A 25,689-nucleotide genomic window follows, 5' to 3' on the forward strand; every position below is an offset into this window, starting at 1 on the left:
ATGCCAGGGGCGGATCTAGGATTTTTCAAACATCAGTCATAAAACGTCGAAGGCGCTCCCCACCTGGGGGGGTCTGAGGCATTCTCCCTGAGAAATTTTGAATTTAAGAGCCTTGAAAATGCCATTTTCAGCGTTTTAGAGCAATACAAAATGTAATTGTGCGCATCGTTTTTGCGTAAAAACAACACATTTTGCTTACGTTTTTTTCAAAAAAAAAAAAATGAAGTGAACAATACTTGAATGTTTTGCCAAATATTTAGGCTCATCATCATGCCTAATATATGGCTCATTAGCATGTCTAGGAACGTAAAATTTATTTTACAATAATGCTATTCAAAAACAGATATAGTCTTTAAAAATTTCTACCAAGTTGTCAGGCATAGACTCCCCTAGAGACCCCCATTCAAACCTCTATGTAATGAGTTTAGTTAAGTTAGAAATTTGGTACTACAAGTGACAGTTCATAGATATAGAAAAGCTCAGACTTCAAACCATGCAAGTTTATTGTAACCCTTTACCCATCTCCACATCAGTATTAGCAAATTCACCTTTTGAGAAAAAACTCAAAATTTTTTTCTGCCAAAGATTAAGCAAAAATTATCAGAGTGAAAATTTGCAGTTAAGGACAACTTAATGCCATAAATGTTTATTAGGCATTTCACTTGACTATTATCTTCTTCAAGGTGTGCTATATAGCAATCACTAGTAGCATTGTATTATCAAATACAAACAGAATGTAACCAACATGTCTTTAATTATATAATTACATGAATGTTAAAATTGGTTCATGTGTCATGCTTACTGGTTATGATAAATATCTTTTCATATGATCAAAGCTCGTTTAAATGTAAATCTGAAATAATTTAGTTTAGAAATTATAATGATCATCAGAAAAATTACCTAGTGATCATGAAAAATACTTTGCTGTTTTGCCAAATTTCAAGGTTTATCTGCATACATAGGAAGACATTTTTACTTTATAGAAAATGCTTTTCATACATCAATAGCCCTTTGGAATTTATGGCAAACAATCTGGTATGAGCCGTAGATTAACACAACTTTACATCTCTACATGAGGTGTTCAGTTAGAAAAGGGGACAATATGTGACATGGGACAACATTTCATGTATCTGAAATACTAAGGTTTAATACCATTCCAGTCAAATTGTCAAAATAAAAAGCTTCATGGATCAGAAGACTCAAAATCACAGGTTATAGTAAACAGCTTCTCATGTAATCAATGTTAGTTTTCTCAAATCTTAAACAATATGTAGTATAACTGTCTAATGATTGAATGATCAATGATCATAAACTGAAAAGTCCCAAACATTTGTTTATGATAAAGTAATAACAGTATGGCGCCTTATGGCTACAGATTTTTTGGCCATTGAAATATATTTGCAGGAATGTAGGATTTCGCTGCCATATACGGTCAAGATGCCCTAAGCACTAAAGAAATCATAGCTAAAAGTCCTTCGGCAACAACAATTTTAGAAGCATCCATCTGCTTACCATACGCCATATTAACATAAATCGCATCACACACTCGCATAAATTGACTTTGATATATTACATTCATGCATACACTTCAGTTGTCCTTTACTTACGATTTTGGATGTAAATTTCTGCTGATAAAACTCAAAACAATGTTGGCTTGCTTTTGAACATCAATGACTGAAATGTCGCTCACGAGATCGTCTTTGCCAAGCATTTACAATTCATCCATAAATTTTTCGCCCTCTTGAAAAAATTCCCAGTTTGGTAAAGCAGCATTCATGTCAACATATGAATTTGTAAAAGATTTCCATAAATTCCATCTGATTGTAGTTTAGTTTCTATCATGCTTTAGAAAATTATTATGAAACGATCAAACATTCAATTCAGACAGTGAGCTTGACTATGTTAGTTCAGTTGGCTATCAGTCGAAATAGGTCAAACCAATCACAGTAAGACAAAAATTTAAACGAACCAATTACACGATAGCAAGTGGACTCCCTTATAGGTCCGGCCACCCCTATTATCGGTCGAGATTATTCCAGACTGTCCACTGATCTGGCCATTGACCAATAAAATAGCGTTTCTGGCGTTCTTAGACTCCTTTATATGTCGAACCAGTCAAGCAACCCCGCTTATCAGTCGGTTATTCCAGGTCAATTAAAATTCAACTGATCTGGTTACCAACGAGATATTCATTGGATTAGTCATTAGTTTTCAATAATAAATAAAGCTGGATTTTTATCACGAAATAAATGCGATAATAAAGTAAGAATAATTAATGAATTTTTAACTAATATGAATAAGTAATTTTTGAGTTTCAAACATCAGTCGCGCGACGGATTTGACATACTCTAGATCCGCCCCTGGTGAATATAGCAGAGAAAAGACAGTTGCTGGATTACATGGCTACTAACTATGATGACTCAAAGAAATGTTTTCTAATAATATTTCTTCGCCTGTGAATTAAGTTCAATACAATGCACAAATAGACTTTATAAGCTATTCCGACAAAAACACTTTTGAGAATAGATTTTAAATTAAATAAGTTAAGAGGAAATATTCTATGTACCTGGGGACACTCAAAATCTATAATAAACAAAATGGCATGAGTTTAACAGGATAGAAATGACAATGAAGACGAAATGAATACAATATTTATTCTATATGCTTATGTTACATTTTAATGACAGAGGAAAGATATGTCATAACAGTCGTGACATTACATTGTAACTATGATGACTTTTAAGAAATGTTTGCTAACAAGTCTATCAATAAAAAGTCTATGACTGTCTTCTTTTGCTCATACAGTCATACCTGTGACTAAATGTCTCGTCACAAAACAATGATTAATTTTTTTGGTTAACAACATTTCTTTCAATGATTAGCAAAACAATATCTTTCTCTTTTATACACTATTACTGATAGTATCAATGGCTGTTTAAAGCTATTCAAATACTTACCAAGATGCATACTACATATATTTCCTATGTAAAAATGTTTATTTTTAATGTACATACAATCTTGGCTGCCAATATTTTTCTAAGAGGCAGAAAGCTCTAGCTATTGTTTGATGATTTAAAAAGTAGGAAAAAAATAAGAACAAATCAGTATTTTGTGTATAGCTGTGAACATAACATGTCACAAGCAGAGAAAAGACAGTTGCTGGATTACATGGCTACTAACTATATTGACTCAAAGAAATGTTTTCTAATAATAAAAAAAGTCCATCACTGTCATCTCTTACAAATATGTGTGACTTATGTCTGTACGAACACATTTCTTTCAAGCATTTTACTCAGCTGTTATAAAGAGAAACGAAACGACCTTTTCCTTTGTTACCCTCAATCTCTTAGTTTTAAATTCTGTAAAAGCAAAGCCATTTTAATATTTATATCCTTGCACATAGAACACAATATGAATCAATTTGAGAAGAGTTCATTGTTTCGTTTGCCAAAGTCCATTATATATAATTGGTACATGAAATAAAGCAGTCCTTGCCGAGACTCATATCATTCGTCAACATCGTACTGTATTACACAGAAGATACGGGTCGATTTTCTTGAGAAAAGTATAAAATATATGCTGCAATTTAATCCGGTTACCATGTCACCGTGAATCGTTTGTTAAATTTTCTTTTCGCATCATCAACATCCGTAAAAACGACAATAGTTTGCCATAATTTAAGATTTTTAGATAAGCCAAGAGATTTTTCTTGATTTTGAAGTCATTTTCTAGTTAACTTGCCCGCCATTACAAAGCATAAATTGATTAAACTTTATGTCTTTTAACGTAAACAACACTCCACGCAATTTCCACGCAAGTTAACTACGCAGTTACTTAACTATCCCACTAACTACGTTTTGTGCAACGCAGTTAAGTCGAGCAGTTAAGTTACTACAATTAAGGAGTTAACTACGGTAGTTAGCGTTAACTGTAGTTAAAGTTAACTACGTTTTTATACAACCGGCCCCTGATGGATTGACGACATTCAAGGGCTCTAACAATCATATTTTTTATTATCGACTAGTATTTTTACTTTGTTATTTTAGGCTATTTGATACTTTGACTGATTCACAGCGGGGGGTCATTTATTTTGAAGGTCTTATCTTTCGCTACATCGCAAAATTGCAATCACGCTTTGTTTAAAAAAGTTTCAGTTGTATCTGATATGGATTACGGTGTTGTTCAAGCTGCCTTTGCGGCAGATGATTGTAAAATTTTGGCAGGTTTTTATGTTGATCTTGCCAGGTAACTAAATGAGCAAGATGAGATATCGCTTGAGCAACTATTGGGTGCCATAAGTAGCTCGTCAAACAGCATTAGCAGAAATTATTGCGCGGAAACTTATATTCCTTTGGCTGTTCGAAATCAAAAGGAAAAATCGTGCATAGCTTTGAGGTAAACTATATATTTTGTACAATTTTTCTCATATTTCACTAACAATATGTAAGAATGTAAATATGCATACAAACGGTATTGATGACTTGCCTTGTTTACGTTCGCACGGTTTGCTGGCAGGCAGATAAATCTCAAGGAAGTTAAGCATTTTGCTAAATTGTGCTGTGTTTCCAAAACGAAAGCACTATACAAAGTCTGCTTGCTATAAGTTGCCAGCAAAACGTCTGGTTGTATATTACAGGTCACTTGTGTTGTGTAAATCTCATCAACCTTTCAACTTGCTGATTTTTGTGGTTTTAGACTCGTATTTTAAAAACTTTATGAATGTACAGTGAGATAAACTTTTCAAATTTTCAGTTCAACCTGCTTGTTGATTATTCCTTGATTCTTTATAATTCTACTATTAACTATCCTATTTGATTTACTTATATTCATTCCCTGCTTATAGTTGTCAGCACTATTACACATTTCATATAGAGAATGTAGATTTTGTCAATATAAAAACATAAAGTAAATATCATATTTACTCGAGATTTTATTGTCAGTTAGCTATTTTATTACTCAATAAAACTAAATAAGATTATAACATGATTATATAATACATTTATCAAATAATGTCATATATAGAACATTTTGGAACCAAACCCAAAAATTCTTTCATCATGAGCTTCATGTATTTTCAGAAGCTTCAGGGAATTGCTTGTACAGTTCCGTGTCTTTGACTCTGCTTGGTGATGATAGATTGGTTCCAACTTTAAGAATCTTAACCTCACTTGAGCTTTTCCTGAATGCTCATTTTTACTGTGAGCATCCCTGCTTTTTGTCTGCCATTGAAGAGCATCCTGATTTTTTTAAGGGAAGTATAAAAAATCTTTTACCTTTATCTGTCTCTGTTGAGTCCTTAGATACCGGTGCTAGTAAGGAAAATTTAGTGAAGAAAGAGGCTGTTTTTAATTGCAATGATGGTAAATGGTCATCATTTCTTTGTATTTTGGGTCTGTCTTCTGTTTTGAAAAGATGTATTGTTACATATTATCCGGATTGTGGACAACACAGGCTCAAACTTTTATTTAATTGTGTTATTCAACCCCGCTTGCATACTACTAGGGTTGAAAAAGAAGTTCATATTCTATTCTGCCATGAAGGTGACATAAGAACTGGAGAATCATTTCAGCCTAACCATTTTGTCCCTCTTCTTTTTCATGCAAGTGCACACAAGCGAAAGTCTGCTGACATTACACAAGCCACAACGTCAGCAAAAAAACGTAAGGTGCCTTCCTTATTTTCTAAGAAGGTGGCAAAATTTTCTTCTGGTAATATTCCAATTATTTCTAACTTTTTTACTGCATCAGAAAAACAGCCATCCAAGTTATTTGAAAAAAAGCCCAATGAAACTTTTTCTTCTGCCAAACAAGTTCCTTCTTATATCTCGTTGAAACAACCAATTAAGTCCTCCGCTAGTCAATCTTGTCCAGAAAAGAAGTATCATTCTGTGCATAATTTTGATGTTGCAACTTACCAGGATAAAGTTAAAGGCTTGGATACTTCTGGTGTTCTTCAGTTGATTAAAAATATTTTCAGGCCTGATGAGAATTTTTCCTTTCCTAAGACTGGTGGTAGGAGCTTTAGATATGACTGGCTATGCTACTCCCCATCAAAAGATGGTGCATTTTGTTTGTCATGCGTGCTTTTTGGTCATCGCTTCCCTGGTAAAGCTTCTAAGATTACAAATTTGTTTTCTAAACCGGTTTCACGCTGGAATGATGCTGCATTTACTTTTAAACGCCATGATGAAGGAGAAGTGGGGCTGCATGCCCAAACAAATCCAATTTTATTTACCTTACATGCTAAAATGTCAGGGTCTGCGCAACCAATAGAGCTGAACAAATGTAAGCTGTCTTCTATTGCTGATTGCATTCTTTTTTGTGGTCGTTTAGGTTTGCGTGGCCACCGTGATGATGCTAAATATCATCCAGAGGTTGGTCAGTATTCTACCGGGGGTGTTGGAAATTTTGTGGAGACACTAAATTTTAAAGTTCGTTCAGGGGATGGTGTTTTAAGGGATCACTTAACATCTTGTGGGAAAAATAGAAGTTACATCTCTAAGACCAGCCAGAATAAAATGATCAAGTGCTTTGGAGAGGTTATTACTGAACAGATTGTCAACGACATTAAGGTTAATAGGTTCTTTTCTATTATAGCTGATGAGGCTGCAGATTCTTCCCATAGAGAGCAAATGGCTCTAATTTTACGTTTTATTGATAAGAATATGGACATAAGAGAGGAGTTCATTGCCTTTCTTCAATGTAAGTGGGAATTGAGTGGAGAGAACCTTGCTAAATTAATTCTAGATAAACTTAAAGACCTTGGCTTGCCAATTGAAGACTATCGCCGACAAGGTTATGATGGTGCGGGTGCTGTTGCAGGTTGTGTTAAAGGTTTGGCTGCCCAAATTTTGAAGCTCAACTCGAAAGCATTATATACCCACTGTTATTGTCATAGGCTTAATTTGTCAGTTTGTGATTCTTTGTCAGATATTGAGGTTAAGAAAGTACTTAACAAAATAAAAGATGTGACAAATTTTATCAATATTTCTCAAACACGCAATATACCGTTTGAGGAGACTGTACGCAATAGTTTAGAAACGGACTCAAAAAAGACTAGATTGCCAGATGTTTGTAGAACCAGGTGGGTAGAACGAGTTAAAGGTTTAGACACTTTCGAAGAATTGTTTGTTCAAATTTTTGACACACTGGATAACATGGCAAAAGGTAGGTGGCAGTCCCTCTCTCGCTGCTGATGCATCCTCTTTGCTTGAAGGTCTTTCTGAGTTTCATTTTATCGCCCTCTTGGTTATTACCAGAAATGTTTTTGATCTAACGCTTCCTGTTACTCAGCTTTTGCAAGGAAAGAGTATTGATGTTATGGACGGGATTGAGTTGATCTCTTCTTTGAAAAGCAGTGTTGCACATGTGAGGAATTCTATTGATTCATATCATGATCAATGGTACGACATTGCGACATTACATTCATAGAAGAATGTAAACGTAGGACAATTGGAAGGCAAACTACAAGGCCTAACGCTCCTTATCGTTCTATCTCGGAGTATTACAAACGAATCTATACGATTCCTTTAATTGACCATCTTCTCTCGTCTTTGGATGCGCGATTTGACACGGAAAGTGTAAATGTTTATCAAGGACTAAGTATTGTTCCAACAAAAATGTTTTCTCTTATAAAAAATGGGATTGACTGGAGACATAAATTTAAGATTGTTTCAAAATTTTATGTTGCTGATTTACCCAATCAGTTAGGTTTAGATGCAGAGTTGTTATTATGGCAATCCTTCTTGGAACATCGTAAAGGTCCTTATCCATGTAATGTAGTCGGTTATTCCAGGTCAATTAAAATTCAACTGATCTGGTTACCAACGAGATATTCATTGGATTAGTCATTAGTTTTCAATAATAAATAAAGCTGGATTTTTATCACGAAGTAAATGCGATAATAAAGTAAGAATGATTAATGAATTTTTAACTAATATGAATAGGTAATTTTTGAGTTTCAAACATCAGTCGCGCGACGGATTTGACATACTTTAGATCCGCCCCTGGGTTATGCATACCATTTTCCAGTAGTAAAACATACCACAGAAGACACGTGCAAAATAGTATTCTGAGCCCGCAAATTTCATTAACGTCTACAACAATTTATGTTTCTTTTGTTGCAAATGACTTTGAAGATGACTACCGCTAAAGTTGTCGAAACGTCAGTCAACAACGCTTTTTGACTCTGAAGATGACTACCGCTAAAGTTGTCGAAACGTCAGTCAACAACAACAAAAACAGTCCTTCTCAGGACTATACCAACCTGGACGATCTACATTCACGAACATATAATAAATGTGCAAGGTATGCAAGCCAGTATAATGTCACTAAATCACACTAGATCTGTCTCCAATCATCTTGAAAATGTATTGTTCTGTTCAGTTTTGCTAGTGCATTCTCTTAGCTATACGCTTCTACTATCAACTGTTCTGCTGTTGAGCAACAGCACAACGTTTATAGCGCTGTAGTGTATCTTTGTGTTACACGCTAAGCAAACTTTTTCCTTTTTTCTAACTTTATGTAATAAGAGACAACATCAAATGGAAAATTGTTCGATGTTGTATTCGTATTGATGATCTCGACCTTACATTAACGGATTTACATGTGTTTGATTGCGACAATTCATGAAAACTTTCCTTTATTACAATTATCTTCTGCCGTTATTTTTACAATAATGTGAATTATGTTCAGTTGTATTGAAAAGCTTACCTTTTATTTGAAGTTTTCTTTCGGTTTTGTGAACAACTGCTCTTAAGTGTTTGGTATCATGTAACTGACTAACGTTACATGTGGCATGTGAGTCTCTTTTTATTCGTTGATTCCGCTTTACCATTGGTCGCTTTTTTTCATGCCAGGTTGGTATGGTTACAGTCTAGGAACAATCTGTGCGTCTATCCGTGCACAAAATGCACAATTGAAATTAGTAATAATGACAGGTGCGACCTTAGAAACAACAATAGCAATTCCAAACTTGAAACCCCCCATACAATTTACATGAAAAACAGTTTTAGCTACTCAGCTGCATAACTTTAGAATGGTTTACAGACTACACAGTAAAAGTAGCTGTACAAGATGCTGTATCAAAAAAGTGTCGTTTCCTTGTTCATTACGGTGACTGTACTTTATCTCAAAAGATTTCCCACCTTCTTAATTCCGCCATTTAGATAAGATAACGGTAAAGTTATTTTATAATTGCAAATGTAACTTCAAACATTAAAATTTGAAATAAATAACCTCTACAGAGAGGCTTAATTAGGTACGTAAATGACTTTACTAATTGACAGCACAATTGCATCATAGTGACGTTAATTTGAAGAAAAGCATTACACTAAAGAACTTTAAATGAAACCGATGAAACAATTTGCCAAATTTATAACATTGTTTAATTTGAAAGGATAGTTCGATACATGTGCTAGAGTGCCATATTATAATTTCACGTGATACATTTGGGCTTTTAAATCCTACAATATATATATGTAAATAAATGACGGGCACCTTGATAAATACATTTTGATAAATTGACTTATACGAAAGTGAACTGTGCGAGAAAGTGGAAAAACGTTTCTTTGAAAATTTCTAATCATAATATTTTTGCAGCTTGAAGAAGCCTAAGAAAATGGCTTAAAAGCTTTCAAGCCATAGTTGTATTGCAAAAATGTATTTTCACGAGAGAGTTTATAGATTCTCGTCACTTTTTACTTTCAAATTGAGCAATACGGTTAGCCACTGAACATCGTTCTGGTACCTCTATATTAGGATTCTTGGAACTCCCTTCTGGGTTCGACCTATTGGGGTCTACTGAGCTTTTTGGCTATTTCGATTTCGAATTGTCAACCGTTTTTGTACCTTTTCTTGCTGTAAGGTTTATTTTCAACCTAACCATGTTCCCAGGAAACTTTTTCGCTGAAAAAAAGCTAAGTATCCTGCCAGGAAAAGTTTTTTTATTCTTTTCCACAATCGACTTACTCTGAGAATTTATGTGCGATACGAACGATTCCTCTAGGGCAAAGCTTTTTTTCAAATGAAGTACACGCTCTTTTGTAACCAAAGCCACCTTTCCGTTAGCGTGTTGAACAAAACGAAACTTATCGTCAAACATTCCTGAGTCGTATTCTGTTTTCATCAGCACGAGCGACAAGTGATGTTTCTTGGTCACAGTAGAGAAAATCTCAACCACTAACTTTGAATCAGATTTATTGAAGTAGTAACCTGTTATGGTGCCGATGTCGGGTGTATAAATTACTTCATCATACGCTCTGATTTCTTTCAGAGTTGGATCGAACTTCATGACTTTTATTAGATCACCTTCCATGCTGTAGGTGAGGAGTTTATGAAATTTGCGAAAACGCTCCTCTCGGTATACTATGATTGCTATTTTGTTATCAGAAGAAACAGTGAAAGTTTTCATCTCACCAAAGATTAGAGAAGGTTTACCTTTTTCCTTCAACTTCTTCAGAAAGAGTTCACCATCTTTGTAACATCCACGCACGGTGATATTCCTCTGGTCACCTTCAACAAATGCAACAACAATTCTTTCATCTTGTGTTACAGACATGAGCAGATTTCGTCCGTCTTTGTTGCCCAGGAACTTTAATGTAGACTGTTGGATTGTGCCATCTTGTTGAAACATTGTCAATTGATAAGTCTTTTTACTTTCACAACCAGAAAGAACATATACCACGCCATTGTTACCAACTGTCATACATTTAACTTCCGAATCATCAATCTCACAACTTTCTTTACACCACGGTTGAAGCTTTCCTGTTTCACTGTCGACTTTTTGGAGATTTTTTCCAGAAAAAATCAGCATTTCTCCTTCGTTGGTTATTGTGATTTGTTTGTAGACAAATAGGTCACTTTCATCCATGCGAAAATGATATTCGTGCCAAGGTGTTGAGGAACTCGTGACTCTTTCAACTTCTTTAAAATACAAAGGATGAAACATTTTCTCACCACATTTAATCAATGGCCAATCAAGAACTGCGTAACTTTTGGATGGGTTAATGGACATGAAATTCGCCAACAATAAATTGATTATTATTACATTGTCAACGTTTATAGCCCTCTCGTCTTTGAAAAGTGCTGGTTTCATTTTTGAAAACATCTTTCCAATTTCGGGCAATGAATGTAATATTTTTAGGTATACCATTGAATCCTTTTCTGCTGCCTCGCTATCATTATAATGTCGTAGGATAGAACTTGCGATGCAAACCAAGCACGCTATTATTCTTTCTTCAATTTTTAATGATTCGTTGTGAAATGCATTGCTTGCTTCTTTGTCTGCCTCTATAAAAGACTCTTGAGCCAACTTCTGTCGCTCTTCTATTTTTTCCAATTCTTCTTTTTTAGACTCCGCGAGGTTCAGTCTTTCAATGCCTTTTTCGTAATGACAGAGGCTACTTTGTACATCCTTTTTACACATTCCTTTTAGTGCGTCTAAGTTGCTTTCAATCACACCTAATAGTTCCAGTAGTGATTTCCCACTTTTTGCAACAACCGCTATCAGACCAAAACCTTCCGTTACTGGATCCATTGAGTTTTCTTCTGTTTTTGCTTCGTTTATTAATCTAAAAAAGGTTTCGTAGATTACAGGAATTATAATATAGAAAAGGTTGTTGTTGATCAAAGAACTTCCACTAGTTTCAAAACCATGCCGAATTTTTATTCCCTCTATGCAGTTTCTTTAGCTAAGTCATTAATTTCTGTCGTGATTGAATTCATCCATTGTTTTCTCTCTCTCGTTCATCTGCCGAACTCAAACATATTTGCATGGCAGTAGTTAAAATCAAGCGGGCTTTGTCTCGGGCGTCTCGTTGTAACTGTGATGCACAACGCGTACTTTTTGTATAAATATATGTTATGGCGTCAAGTAATTTGCACAACTTAGCTCATTTGTGATGTTTTATGAAACGGCTGCAATGATTTGTTCATTAGTACTCTTTATTTTATGAAAATAATTCACAAATGCGTAAATTTTTCTAAATTTTGTCATGATTAAAGGATAATAATAATAATAAGGTCCAGTTGGGTTGTTAAAGCTCGGTTAAAGCTCTGACAATAAATTGCAGAATGGTGCCTATTGTCGAATATATGGTAAATATGTATAGCGTAAAGAAAGAAGACACGGAAGAGCTTGAAAGGAATGCTCAAATGCACTTAGGGAGCAAGGAAAAACAAAAGATTATATACGGAAAAAAGTGTCGGTTGAAAAATTGAGATCATACAATAGTACTGGCAGCATGTAGTATGGCAACATCTAACAATGAGTGGATTAAAGTGCTATGAAGAAACGAATTCTTGAAGAGTATCATTGAAAAAATTGTAGAAGAAGCAATGGAAAAAGGTAGAACTTGACATTTGGGATGTGTTATGGGAAGATGCGAATTAAGTGAAGGTTGCGTAGATAGAAAGGTTCTATTGAGCTCAATTGAGCAATCAATTGAGGAAGGACAATAAAGGATTAAGAGGAAAAGCTTTGGATAAAGTAAATCACAAAGTAAAGCTCAGCAGGATTTGAAGACGACCATTAGGAATAGTTGAAATAACACACAAATCCAATAAACGCATAACCTTTCTTTGCTCTACAGGAACACTAGAGGAAAAGGGATCGGGGAAAAAAAATAGAGAAATGGGGGATCAGAGTAAGTGCCGAAGAAGATGGCGGCGGAAATTGCATAAGATGACATAGCAGCAACGCTTTGAAAGGGTTTAGCAATGCAACGGGCATTTGACAATGGAATGTTGCTGAAGGTGAAAAATACCGTGAGTCACTAATACCATGTGGATGACCACAGGAAAAACTGTGCTTTGCCAAAAAGAGGAAAATAAATGCAATTACCAACCGAAAAATGGTGTACTGGTAAGGCGTAAGTTGGTGACAGTAACAATTATCTGAGAACGGTATTGGGTTAATTATAGTCATATATATGATACGGTATCGACAATGGGAAGTCTCGACGTAGCAAAGAGTTTAGTTAAAAATGAAAAACCGATTTATTATGTTGCTGATAATGGTTTGAAAACATTAAGATCAGGACAGTCATCTTTCAAGCAAATTACTTATCACCATTATTGTATTAGATCTGTATGATTTGTCTCACGCAGATTTTATGGAAAATGAAAATTAGACTGGTAAACCCGTAATAAGGTCAGTGCTCAAATGATTGGACTGTATAGAGAAGTGGACAAACCATGCCCGCTTGAGGAGATAGATGGAAACACTTAAAAACCTAATGACTACAAAAGACAAAGTCCACTTTAAAACAATTACTATAATTATGAATAATTACTTTTTACAAATGCACTTTACTTGACCAAAACAAAATCTCTTTCTTACACACACACCCTTTAACTACCTACATGCAATGATGATTGTTACATGATAGCAAGTAATATCATTATTATATCATATTATAATTTCATATATTATTAATTAGGACATAATCTAGAAGCTTGCTTACATGCGTAAACATATTTTAGAACCGCAACCGCATTTGTTGTTATTGTGGTTAACTATATCTTGCTGTAACATACTGTATTGCGTATGGGATGTAGGTCACAAAACCACAATACTTCCCATTAGATATTATATATATATGAGTAGTTTAGACCACTGAGTACAACCTACGAGGACAACCTACGAGCACAAGCTACGAGGAGACAAACTTAGGAGGCATAGCCTACCGAAGTAGGTTGACAAGCTACAATCTACCAGACAACTATCTTGGCTTCTGTGCCATAACTATCTTTTCGCTTCTGTGCCTTTAACTTATTTGGAAAACTATTGTGAGTCATTGCTGGACTCACGAACGCTCAAGAATAAAGACTCGCGGTTGTACTTAGACAGAGGAGATAAGTTTTACTCATACTTATTGATATTAATATTAAGACACTTATCTACTTTAATATTTACGCATTAATTAATAAATTGTTTGAGAAATATAAATGGTTCACACTATCTTTGTTGCGTGTGAAAATAGAACCAAAATGAATAGTTATTCTTTAGGGACCACGCACGTAACAATGATGCACTCGCCGTTCTTAAAGAACATTTTGTCATAGTCCTTACAATGTGTTGAAGATGTATCTAATATATTATACATGTTGTTACTTATCCCATAATTAAAAAAAAGCAGATGTTTGTTTACGCAAAGAAATTTATTCAGTGGACTAACCGAGAAGGATTAAACCTTTAAGGCATATGTGATGTGGCAACCCTGTTAACTGTTGTCATTGAATGCTGTTTGCATTCTATTGTTTGATAAATTTACGCAATTTCTAGTGGGCCGTGTTCTTGAACTAACTTTACCTAACGAGTGCTACCCCCCCTAAATTCACAAACACAAAAATAAAAATAACGCAAACTAGTTTTGTCAAAGATTGAAAGTGGAATTTCCGATTTTACATCACCAATTATAAGATCGACGCTTTTGAAAATATTTTTTTGCTTTAGAAAATTCATCTGTGTATAAACGTCTACGCCAGAGTTTTTATATCACCGTCATGGACATCACTAAATCCCGGCTTTACCAGTCTAAATCCATTAGTAAATCCTGTGATGAATGATAAAACCTGTAATATATAGCCCTTGTCTAAGATTTAGATAAATCTGTAAGATAATACAATGGACTTATTGCTCTAATTACGTTCTCTTAAATGCTTAGTTATGTAATGCAACACTATAAAGTCTGTAAAACGTACCGTTAATTTTGCCAGCTATCACTTCTTCACAATTTTTGTCTACGTTAGATTACAACCATCAAATGCAGTCGAATACTGTTTTGCTACGTGGATAGCTGCAAACTTAAAAATGTTAACAATTTTGAAATATCTTTGCGGGAGTTAGATATTATAAAAAAATGTTTATTCTCTTTGTCAGGAGGGGAGGGATTAGACGGAAAGAATTTTGTTCATGTTTAATTAAATTTTCATAGCTGTTCTCAACATGTTTATGAATCTTATAGCCTGGTTACATTAAAAAAATCATTAATAGTCATGTAATAAATAGTTCACACATGACCATATCTAATGTGTGTGTCTTAAACGTTTCTCACTAGAATTTTCTCTCTCCTGGTAGCCAATTAAAACTGATTCGAAGGGGTTCGTCGCGTGGGAGAGGAGGACTGCAGAAGAATCCATTGACATACAATATTTTACACATCTTACCTTCCCTGTTAATGTTTGAAATATATTTCTCATCTTGAGTTTTTTAAGAGTTGTCGTGACAGCGTTACTTGTTCTTTATTTATTGATTAAAGAACACAAATATTTGTATTATTATTAGTCAGGACGTCATAGAGGGTTAGTAATTAACTCATGATTCGCGTCGGTGACTTGAAAATTTGATTTTGCGCAACACACAACAACAAACGTACTATAAATTTATAGTTTGGATAAAGTAGTTTATGACTGATAAATTTTATATTTCAAACGAATTCTGGGCATTTTAGCAAAATTCGAATGAACATAAGAAAACAATTTTTCACACATGCCTTCATATGTGTCAACATTGTATTGACAAGGTTTATTTTGTTGCATCTCGTTTAATATCCTCTGAAGATCTCCAAATAAAAACAGTTAATGCTATTTTCCAACCCGAAGGCCGATATAAATCGTCCAAAAACTTACGAGCAAAATTAATTTGTAACACTTATGCAAGACTATTTAAATTCATATTGTGACAATGACCTAATACACAGGCTATATATAGCCCAGAAAAATGTGCAATTTAATCATGTTCTAAAGTTTGCAAAGATCTGTAACAAAGTGATGAAACATTGCAGCGACTATTCACATGACATAAAGTTGTTTAAATGTAGATCGATTTCAATTCGACCGATTTTTTCATTTTTACGGTGGTACAACTAATTATATTGTTGCATGAGGATATAAGTGTTAGGAGGGAGATAAATTGGCACCAACAGGTTCTTGGATATTGAAAACACATTTAAACGCAATATAATTTTGTTGATACCGCGGCAATACGGCATTACTAAGTATGTAAAACTTACCCTTTATTTTGCTAACTGTGACTTCTTTACTATTTTGCCTCCGTTGTATTAGAGCCATCAAACTAAGTCGAATACTATTTTGCAACGTGGACAGCTGCACATTTAAATTGCAAACAATTGCAAAATAATCTTTGCGGGAGTTTTTTGTATATAAAAATAAAAGCTTTACTCGGGGGAGGGTTATGATCGGAGGAATTTTGTGAATGTTTAATTAAAATTCATACATACATTACACATGCTTATGAACTTTTTAAAAGAAAGAGACAAAATCGTCTTCTACTTTTAATGAAAGTATAGTAACTTCATTAGGGAAATTATAGTAACTACGACAAATAAGCAAATGTAATGTGAGTTTCTTGTATCTTTCAACTGCAGATTTTCTCTCCTGAAGGCCTCTGTCGGCAGGGAACCGTTGCGTGGGAGAGGAAAAGTGCTGTAGCAACTTTTGTATTTATTTTCCTAAAACAAAATTTTTGAAATATCTTTCTGTACTACGTTTTTGCTGAGAAAAGTTCAAGTTTTATAACTTAATTAATAAGCAAAATTAATAGTTTAAGCAATCTGTCTTCAAAATGTCATGGCATTTACTAATTAACTTATGATTTACCTCGATGACTTGAATATCATGGACGATGCTTTTAATGAAATACATTGTCATTGAAAAGATTTCACAATGCGTGTACTATGACAAACCTACCAACAATTTATAGTTTGGATGAACTTTTTCATGTCTATGAAACTTCATGTGTATGAAATTGCAGTGAAAGCAAAGTATTCGTCTTTAAATGAATGTAAAAACGCAATTTTATGCGGGCGTCAAGACGTCACAGGCAGGGGCGGATCCATCTTCGTATATGAACTTAGGCACAATGTCGCACCGTCAGCGCGACTTTTCTAGGCGTGGTCCAGGAACATGTACCCCCCGGTAAAATTTAAAAATTGGATTGCGAAAAACGCTATTTCCTGCGTTTTTGCAATTGGTCTTCTAAAATATTTATTACTGGAATGAGCTAACATTCTTGCTCATAAATTATCGATTTTTGACCGTTTCGCTCAATATCAGAGCTCATCAGCATGCCTAGGAAACTCGCATAAAAATAAGCTTTGAGGGCTTCCAACATGGACGGCCTGGTTCATTACAAACTTGGCCTAAAAAAATTCTTTACGCTTCATCAATATGGAATTTCATTTTATAATGGTCTAGTTATACCTATATGCTGATTATTATGCAAACGGTTTTATGTCAATTTATCAAATGAAGCTGTCAAAAAAAAGCAAAAAATTGTTTTTAGATGTCGATCGTCCAGGTAAATAAAGTCCTGAGAACTATTGTTTGTGTTTTTATTGACTGAGGTTAGCGGCAGTCATCTTTACAGTCTAGACTTTAAAAAAGGCATGAAGAACTTTCACTCCGAACTAGAAAGCTAGTTCAATTCTTCTTTTGTCTTTTGCAAAAAGATCTATAATCTTTTCTTTATCTGGATTAATGTCCTGATGAATATACAATAAAGCAAGACCATTTAACCTGTCAGCAGCCATAGTACTTCTTGTATAGTTCTTTAATCTTCGCAAAGCCGAGAACGACCTCTCACACTCACAAGAAGTGACTGGAATAGTACCTAAGATCTTTAACAATACTTTTATGTTCTCAAAACCTGGAAAATTTACCGACTTTAAAGTAGAAGAGACATTTTCAGGAAGACAAGTTGTAGAAGACGATTCCCAATATTTCTGCCAGAGATCAAGTTCACTATCTAAAGCCTTTGGATTTGGAAGATCATCCAAGAACAAAGAAGAAAATGAATAAATTTTTCTTTCCAAGAAATGCCACAAGAAAGACACAAAAGTAACTTTGATGGAATTAAAAACAAGCCATAATATATGCTAGTTGCTGATGAATCAAACCTTTTTTCTAACTCAGAACACAAGTAATCAGCTAAAAGAATGGTAATTGTTTTCTTAAAGTAATCAAATACAGATTTAGACAGAACATTACTTCTAATTGCCTGAAGACCACAAGTTCTAGGTTTTTTCCTCTTCAACACCCACCTTTTCTGCCATCGTCAATGCAATACTGTACCAGTTAGCATGATAAACATCGACTTCATTTCTTACAGTTCTCGACAATTTTTTTAATGCCTCAATCAAGTTAAAACCGTCAGCAATATCATTACTAGAAGACTGAAGTAACTGAGTAACTGGAAGAGTAAGATCAAAAATACATCTAGTTATTACGAGTGCTGCAATAAATCAAAAGATGTCAAAAGATGTAACAGAGGGGAAGCTTTACTAGAGGTCTCACGATTACACTTGCCTTCGACGTTAAAACTCATTTCTTCCAAGGAAAAAACAATAGCAACATAGAGTTCTTCAAAAGTATCTAAGCTAGTAATACGCTCGACCCCTCTTGTTTTACAAGCACTTTTCAATCTCTTTTTTTCAGAATCTGGACAGCGTTCTCCAATGCATTTCGCCAAAATTAGTTGTCTGCATTGGGAAGAGTTGAAAAAGTTAGCAACTTCCTTCACATGTTCCAAAACGTTTCTTACATACTGAACAGCACAAGTCCCAAAAATAATAAGATTTAATCTGTGACTGAAACAATGTGTGTAAATGGCTTTCTCATTCAAATTCTTAATCCTTGCAGCAAGACCATTAATGCATCCAGCAACAGCACCTGTGCCATCATACCCCTGCCCACGACAGTCCTGAATGTTCAAATTCAACTCTTCGTTTAAACATTTCAAAATCACAGATGCAAGGTCCTTCCCAGACATATCCTCACTACAATGAATGAAACGAAAAAATTCTTCTCTTATGTTGAACTCCTCGTCAACAAAACGCAAAACCAAAGACATCTGTTCTTTATTAGAAATATCACATGTTTCGTCTGCAAACAATGCATAAAACTTGCTCTTTTTTACTTCAACTAGAAGCTGTTCAGTGATGAATTGACCACAACACCTAATTAACTCATTCTGAGTAGTTTTAGAGGTGTAGGAGGCATTTTTATCATGATGCTTAAGATGGGTTTTCAAAATGGTATCCCCTGCACGAACACGGAAGTTTAATAATTCAATAAAATTAACGACATGCTTTTCAGAATATTCTCCAACTTCAGGATGATATTGAAAATCATCCCGATGACCTCAAAGTGGTAATTGAAGGCGACCTGCAAGAATGATGGTATCAACTACTGGAAATAATTTTTTCCTATTCTCTGAAATCTTTTTTTTAAGTTACTGTCAATCATGACGTTTATTGGCTGGCTTTTACCGGAACTCTGATCCAAGATATCCTTAAGGAGAGCCGAAGTGTGAACATGAAGACCTGATGATGTACTTATATGATTTTTTATTGCACTTTTAGCATCAAGCAAATGCGTTAATGGCTCTGAAAAAATATTTTAATTCGACTGTTTTTGGAGGGAAACCTATCACCAAACAAAACACATAGTAATCAAAAAGCACCATTAAAGGACACATGCAAGCTAGAAGACAACTTTATTTTATTGTAATGCCCAGTGGCGTGGTGGCAGGTGGGGCCAGGGTGGCAGGGCCCCCCTAGCTGTTGATTTTGGGGGGCGCTGAATTGAATACGAGTCATCAAGGTTTATAAATGGGCTATAAAAAATTAAAAACGCATTTGAAACAGTAACAGTTATTTTCGCAGTTATATATTCAGTGAATGAAGTCAACTTTAGGGAAATAGGGAAAAAGTAGACAGACCAAAATGAACCTTGTAAGGGGGTCGATTAAAGAATAAGATATTGACGAACATTCTATAACTAGATGTTTCGTTTGTGGCCACAACGCCTGCATGATTTGTCACGATGACTGTAGACAACATACATGCAGGGGAGAAACTAGAACTCTAATTGGGGGGGTGAATATACATATATTCAGCTTTGCTCTGCTGATTTCTATTGAATTTAACATCGCCAACAAATTATAACAGCCCTTAATGATACCGCAGCCTGTACTGCATTGTTTGTATTGTGTTATTTACATTTTCATTGTTACGACGATTCATTTGTCATTTTCAGTAGTAAAGCAAGTTATTATACGGTAAAACGTTTTTAAATCACTTAAAGCTTCTTCGTAAATGTTCAAGATTCATTTATCCGCAGTTATCGAATGTGCATAACAGCATATATTTAATTGAAATTAAGATATTTTTTAAACAACAACATTTTAAGACCAATTAAATTAGTGTCTCAAAATGAAAAACTCTCATTTTGATCAGATATAATTCCGATGTAGTTCGTACAACAAACATTTCATTTGATGATTCCACTTGTGTTGGGAAGTCTATTTTAATATTATTTAATGTACATCATGGATCATGGTACAATGTTAAAGACTAACTGCAATGTCTAATTCTTTCAACAGCACAAAGAGAAAAAAGTCGGGTGCTGAGTATCGAAGATGAAAGAAAGCTAGACAAGAAGAATTTTTAAAACTTTGGGGGGAGTTTTGCTTGATTACTTTAAACCTATACAAAATGACCCATCATGCATTTTGTCACAAACAACAGAGGAGTTAGAATTAAAACTCAGGGAAACGCCGAACATCAGTGAAGACCTTAAAAAAGTGCATGCGCAAGAAAAATCTGAGTCGACAGATGTAAACGATCAAGATGAGAATACTTTCAAATGAATTAAAAGCAGTGATTCTGTTGGTGAATGATCTAATATTGACAGCTTTGTCAATTCAAATGAACGTAAGGAAGTCGAAGGCATCTCAGAATCTGCTGAAAATGAATTGAATTGAAGTATTTCTATTGATACGAAAGAAAACACGTTTGATCCTGAAACAGTTGTTGATCTTAATCTCAGCATTAGCGAAAAAAGGCGTTTACTTAAAATGAATCCATGGCAACCATCCCAGTTTGTTTTGAAACAAAGGAGGATAGTACAAAGAGATCGCACTCGCTATTGCTCACAGCAGGTTTTTTCCACGATAATGGAACAAGACGAAAATGGATTTCCTATTCACTAAGTGAAGACAGCTTGTTTTGCATACCATGCATTCTGTTTACAGATGGAACGTCTAGGGGAGAATATATTCGGTCAAATCAAGGAAAAGCTTTTGCAAACATTGCTTTCTCCAAATGGAAAAAGCAGTATATTAGAATTCTGGAGCATGAAAAATGCAATTCTCATCTAAACGCAAAAGTTGCAGAAACTCTTTTCCTTCAAGAAAACTCAATATCGGATCAGTTTCATCACCAGGGGAAAATCGAGTCTGAAAGACGTAAAAAGAAAATTGTTTTAAACAAAACAGTTTTAAAACGTGTGATAGATGCTATTATGTTTCTTGAAAAAGAAGGGCTTTCCTTTAGGGGTCACTGTGAATCACTGACAAATTTCTATGTTAATACAGGAAACTTTTTGGAAACGCTTAAATTATTGTCAGAGTACGATCAACCAATCAATGAGCATCTTGAGAAAGTTTGCGATCACCAAGTGAAGCAATCGACAAAGGATGGTGGTAAAACTGATGAAAAAGGAATCAAAGGACGTGGCTCATGGCTAACGTTTTTGAGCAACGATATTCAAAATAAGTTAATCAATATCACTGGTAAAGAAATATCTTCTGTAATTGTACAAAAAATACGCAACTGCAAAGCATGGGCGTTGATTGCTGATACAACACCCTATATAACTCATACAGAGCAATTGAGTATATGCGTAAGGCTTGTTAATGAAACTGGCGAGTGTTCTGAACACGTTTTGTCATGCCAAAAAGCAATTGGAACAACTGCACATGACCTATACACTGCTATTACAACAAAATTACAATTGCATGGAGTTTCATTTGAAAAACTTGTTGCCCAAAAGTATGACGGAGCATCCCTTATGAGCGGATGTTATAATGGTTTGCAGGCAATTGTAAAAGAGAAAATTGGAAACCATATCATCTATGTTCACTGCTATGGCGCATACGCTAAATCTCGTCTTGTTCGATTCAGCTTGTGTTGCTATTGATGTCATTACTCTTTTTGACTCTCTCGAAAAACTGCACGTTCTCTTTAATAATTCTCATAAAGTACACGAATTGTTTCAATTGGTTCAAAAGAATGAAAACCTCAAATTTTTTTCGATTAAACGTCTTAATACAGTTCGATAGAATGCAAGAGAATTTTGTCCAAACATATTTCTTTCGAGATTCGAGTGCATAATGCGAGTGCTCCAAAAAGTAGCTGAGCAAAGATCGTTCACTGAAAGTCAGCGAGCAACAGCAAATGGATTGCAAGCAGCTTTTCAGACAAAGCAATTTGTTGCGACTGCCTGTCTTTTCCAAGAAATTTTTGGAATTACTGGACCTTTAAGTCGATATCTACAGAGCGTAAATGCTGACTTTGGAAAAGCAATGGATATGGTTGATAGCTCAATTTCTAGAATTCAAATCATATGTGACAAACCAGAAAAAATCATTGAAATGTCCGATTCTTTTGCGTTAGAGGTCGAATGGAGGTCTACACGACCTCGTCGTCAACGACCAATGGACGGACAACAAGCCAGTGATGATTTGGCAGATTCACCAAAAGCACAATGGAGGCGAGACACATTTTATAAAGTGCTAGATTCCATTCAATTTTCAATGAAGAATCGTTTTGAAAAGAATCGACCACTAATGAAATCATTTGCTTAATTCGCACCCAATCAATTTGACGAGCTCTCGAGCAAGTAAAAGACATATCACGATCTTCAATCTGCAGTGAAAGCCTTTTGTGATGTATATAAGATAGATTCCCAAAGATGCGCTACTGAACTGTTAAGCTTTGCAGAAACATTTAAAAAATTTCCCTTTTCTCAGTTTACAACTCAAAGTGACCATGATCATAATGAGTAGAATTTTGAAACTTTTGATGATGGTGATGATGATGATGAAAATCATTCTGATACTGACATAAGTAAGCATTCGAATAATGCGTCAATTACCGAGAAGGCTAAAACTCCGTCATTCTTAGATGCTTTAAAGCTGTTTTGTTTTCCAAAGTACCATTTAGTCGACGCATACCCAACATTACGCAAAGTTTATTCAATTGCAGTGGCCATACCCATTAGCTCAGCAACTGCTGAACGTTCTTTTTCTTCGCTGAAGAGAGTAAAAACGAGGATTCGATATACGATGGTACAGGTACGCCTGGAATCATTGCTTTTAATGAACGTTGAAAGGGAAACTCTCCTTTCTATCGACAAAGATAGAATCATAACTTTACTTGGGAAAACCTCCCCAACGCTTGCAAAGGCATTAATATAAATATATTCACGCCTGGCATTTTTGCATGCCAAAACGGTTAGCACTATTTTTCACCTAGCAAACCGCCCTTTACTTTGAAATATAATATTTTACACAATATAATATTTTATACAATCTAATATTTTACACAATATAATATTTTATATAATATTTTACGCAATCGTCGAAAAACGACATATTTTCCAGCCTGGATTATAAGTTTATAACTTAAGGTGGTTGAATGAAAATTTATACTGCAACATTTATCTGTAAATATTTTCATATGTTGATATTAAAAACTGTATTATAAAAATATAAAATTACTCGCCATCTCAAAACGACCTAGCACCAGTGCATGCATGGTTTCCTTTTAGCTTTTGGTTCCTTCCCATTAGCCGCCATCTTTAATTTAGTTCCGATTGTGTAAAGCAAAGGGCGGTTTGCTGGGCGGAAAATAGTGCTAACCTGCCAAATCGCTAGTTTGTAAGTCATTGTGTCCAGCGGTTTTTGCACAAAATACTTGATTAAAATAATTAATTAATGAAGATGGCGGCTGTTTCAAATGTGCGATTTTCAGCAGAAGAAAAATTACATCAAGAAGACATATACAACAGCGCCGTTCAACAGCCACCTTCCTCCTTAACAAAAGTTGAAGAGGCAATTTTCGCATTAGCAAGGGACATGCAATGCGAAAATGTGGAAATTGTCTCAAAGCGGTGTGTTGGGCAAGTGCAAGCTGCGCTTCGACTTGCAGAGGTCGACTTTGACACACAACAATAGTTCGCTGAGATTGATGGGACTTTCTATCAATCCAGCTAAGCTCTTAAAGGAGGAGTCACGAATTTTGCTAATGGGGATTCGTCGACGACTTGGTGGCAAAAAAAGCATCAGAAACCCATATTATGGGGAAATTACGAGGGTTACTCCGCATGCTTTTTTTGCTACCATGATGCGTACTGTTTGCACTTTGGATAGTTTTGTGGCTCCTTTCTGTTACCAGGTTGAAAACAAGAAGGCTGAGGTGATATCCTTCACCTCCATGCGCCTTTTGAGTTGCTTGTTTTGTTGTCTGGCTTGTCCAAGGAAGATGTTGCTGCTTACCTAAGGCGAAGTTTTAGCGGACGTCGCAAGGGTCAAACAGCAGCAGTTATAGTAACCGAGGTGAAAGACTTTGTTTATTCAATGATGAGCCTTCCAGTTTCTTATTTTGTACATAAAGACAAACAAACATAAAATTTGCCAAACAGCAAAAGAAGCAACTCATTCAAAAATTAAGAAAAAATATGAAAAAATTCAACCTAATTCATGTCTTACCTCTAAAAACAAAGAGATCTACAAATACCTATTAAATTTATTTCAAATAAAAAGTTGAAACCTGACTAACAACTGAGCCATTTATTAGCTCTTGGTAATTGTTGCATTGCTTGCTTTAAAAACAAAAATAGGGCAAACTAGCACATTGCCTGCGAATACTAGACAGTAAACTTTTCAATGAGGACACCACCCTCTGGCTTCTTCAAGTTTTTATTAAAGTTGACAAAGGTTTAAAAAATTAGTTAAACTACACAAATATCAGTCAATGTAAAATTCAGATAAGTATAATATATGCAAATTTGATTATATGCACATGTAAAGCTAGCATGCTCTAACATGTACATATTCTGGTAAGATTAAGTTGCACAGACTATACTTGTCGTAATGTGATAAAAAACTAAATAGTTTTATTACATTGTATATATACAATTACAATATTACAACTTATCCAAACAATATACTTATTTTAATATCTTTGTCTTCATTCAGCTTGTATAGTACCGCTCGCGTATTTGTTAACATAATTTTGCGTATGATACGCGTATCGTTCTCGTATCATACGCGTATCATTCTCGTATCATACGCGTATCTTTCTCGTATCATACGCGTATCATTCTCGTATCATACGCGTATCCTTCTCGTATGATACGCGTATCCTTCTCGTATCATACGCGTATCATTCTCGTATCATAAGCGTATCCTTCTCGTATCATACGCGTGTCGTTTCATTTTATACGCATGTCTTTCTCGTGTCATACCCGTATTACTTTCTTAATATTCTCGTATATGGTTTCAATATAGTTTGGTTTCATCTATGTACACAAATATAAGTATAAAGTTTTCGAAAACTTTGCATATCTACTTAATTATGAATGCAATGCTATGTTGTTTATGTCTTTTCGTTTGATGTTCATATCTATAACGCGGACTCCCGCTATGATGAAGAAAAACTTCAGCATCTAAAGTATTAAGTTTAGGACATGAAAGCAACAACACTATCACAAATCGAGAGACAAGTTTATATCATAGAAGAATTTATTGAAAACTTATTGGTGTGGAAAAAACCCAATTACAAAAATTATAAGTGCATTATACTAAAATAGTTTACTTACAATA

General features: G+C 34.8%; 3 protein-coding genes across 7 annotated transcripts; 1 reads left to right on the top strand and 2 right to left on the bottom strand.

Annotated features, from left to right (window-relative positions):
• Nucleotides 1-9,362: 9,362 nt before the first annotated feature.
• On the bottom strand, nucleotides 9,363-16,098 carry LOC124438515. Of its 5 annotated transcripts, none has more exons than XM_046988678.1 (3): nucleotides 16,013-16,098; nucleotides 14,703-14,797; nucleotides 9,363-11,569 (listed from the first exon to the last, which is right to left on the bottom strand). In XM_046988678.1, exon 3 carries the CDS (start codon nucleotides 11,533-11,535, stop codon nucleotides 9,814-9,816), a length of 1,722 nt encoding a protein of 573 aa, XP_046844634.1. In that variant the 5' UTR covers nucleotides 11,536-11,569; nucleotides 14,703-14,797; nucleotides 16,013-16,098; the 3' UTR covers nucleotides 9,363-9,813. The 5 variants fall into 5 exon arrangements, 4 of the variants coding, with proteins under 4 accessions (XP_046844634.1, XP_046844632.1, XP_046844633.1 ...); XM_046988676.1 differs by having other exon boundaries at nucleotides 14,703-14,804; XM_046988677.1 differs by lacking the exon at nucleotides 16,013-16,098 and adding an exon at nucleotides 15,168-15,319 and having other exon boundaries at nucleotides 14,703-14,804.
• A 1,330-nt stretch (nucleotides 16,099-17,428) lies between these two features.
• Nucleotides 17,429-18,870, bottom strand: LOC124438630 (52 kDa repressor of the inhibitor of the protein kinase-like). Its single transcript, XM_046988806.1, has 4 exons — nucleotides 18,327-18,870; nucleotides 18,062-18,210; nucleotides 17,918-17,970; nucleotides 17,429-17,825 (listed from the first exon to the last, which is right to left on the bottom strand). The coding sequence occupies exons 1-4, from the start codon at nucleotides 18,868-18,870 to the stop codon at nucleotides 17,429-17,431; spliced, it is 1,143 nt and encodes a 380-aa protein (XP_046844762.1).
• A 2,015-nt stretch (nucleotides 18,871-20,885) lies between these two features.
• Nucleotides 20,886-22,001, top strand: LOC124438631. The gene has a single exon (XM_046988807.1). It carries the CDS (start codon nucleotides 20,886-20,888, stop codon nucleotides 21,999-22,001), a length of 1,116 nt encoding a protein of 371 aa, XP_046844763.1.
• Nucleotides 22,002-25,689: the final 3,688 nt, after the last annotated feature.

The sequence above is a fragment of the Xenia sp. Carnegie-2017 genome, unplaced genomic scaffold, assembly GCF_021976095.1.
Source record: "Xenia sp. Carnegie-2017 unplaced genomic scaffold, XeniaSp_v1 HiC_scaffold_19, whole genome shotgun sequence".
NCBI classification, from domain to species: Eukaryota; Metazoa; Cnidaria; class Anthozoa; order Malacalcyonacea; family Xeniidae; genus Xenia; species Xenia sp. Carnegie-2017.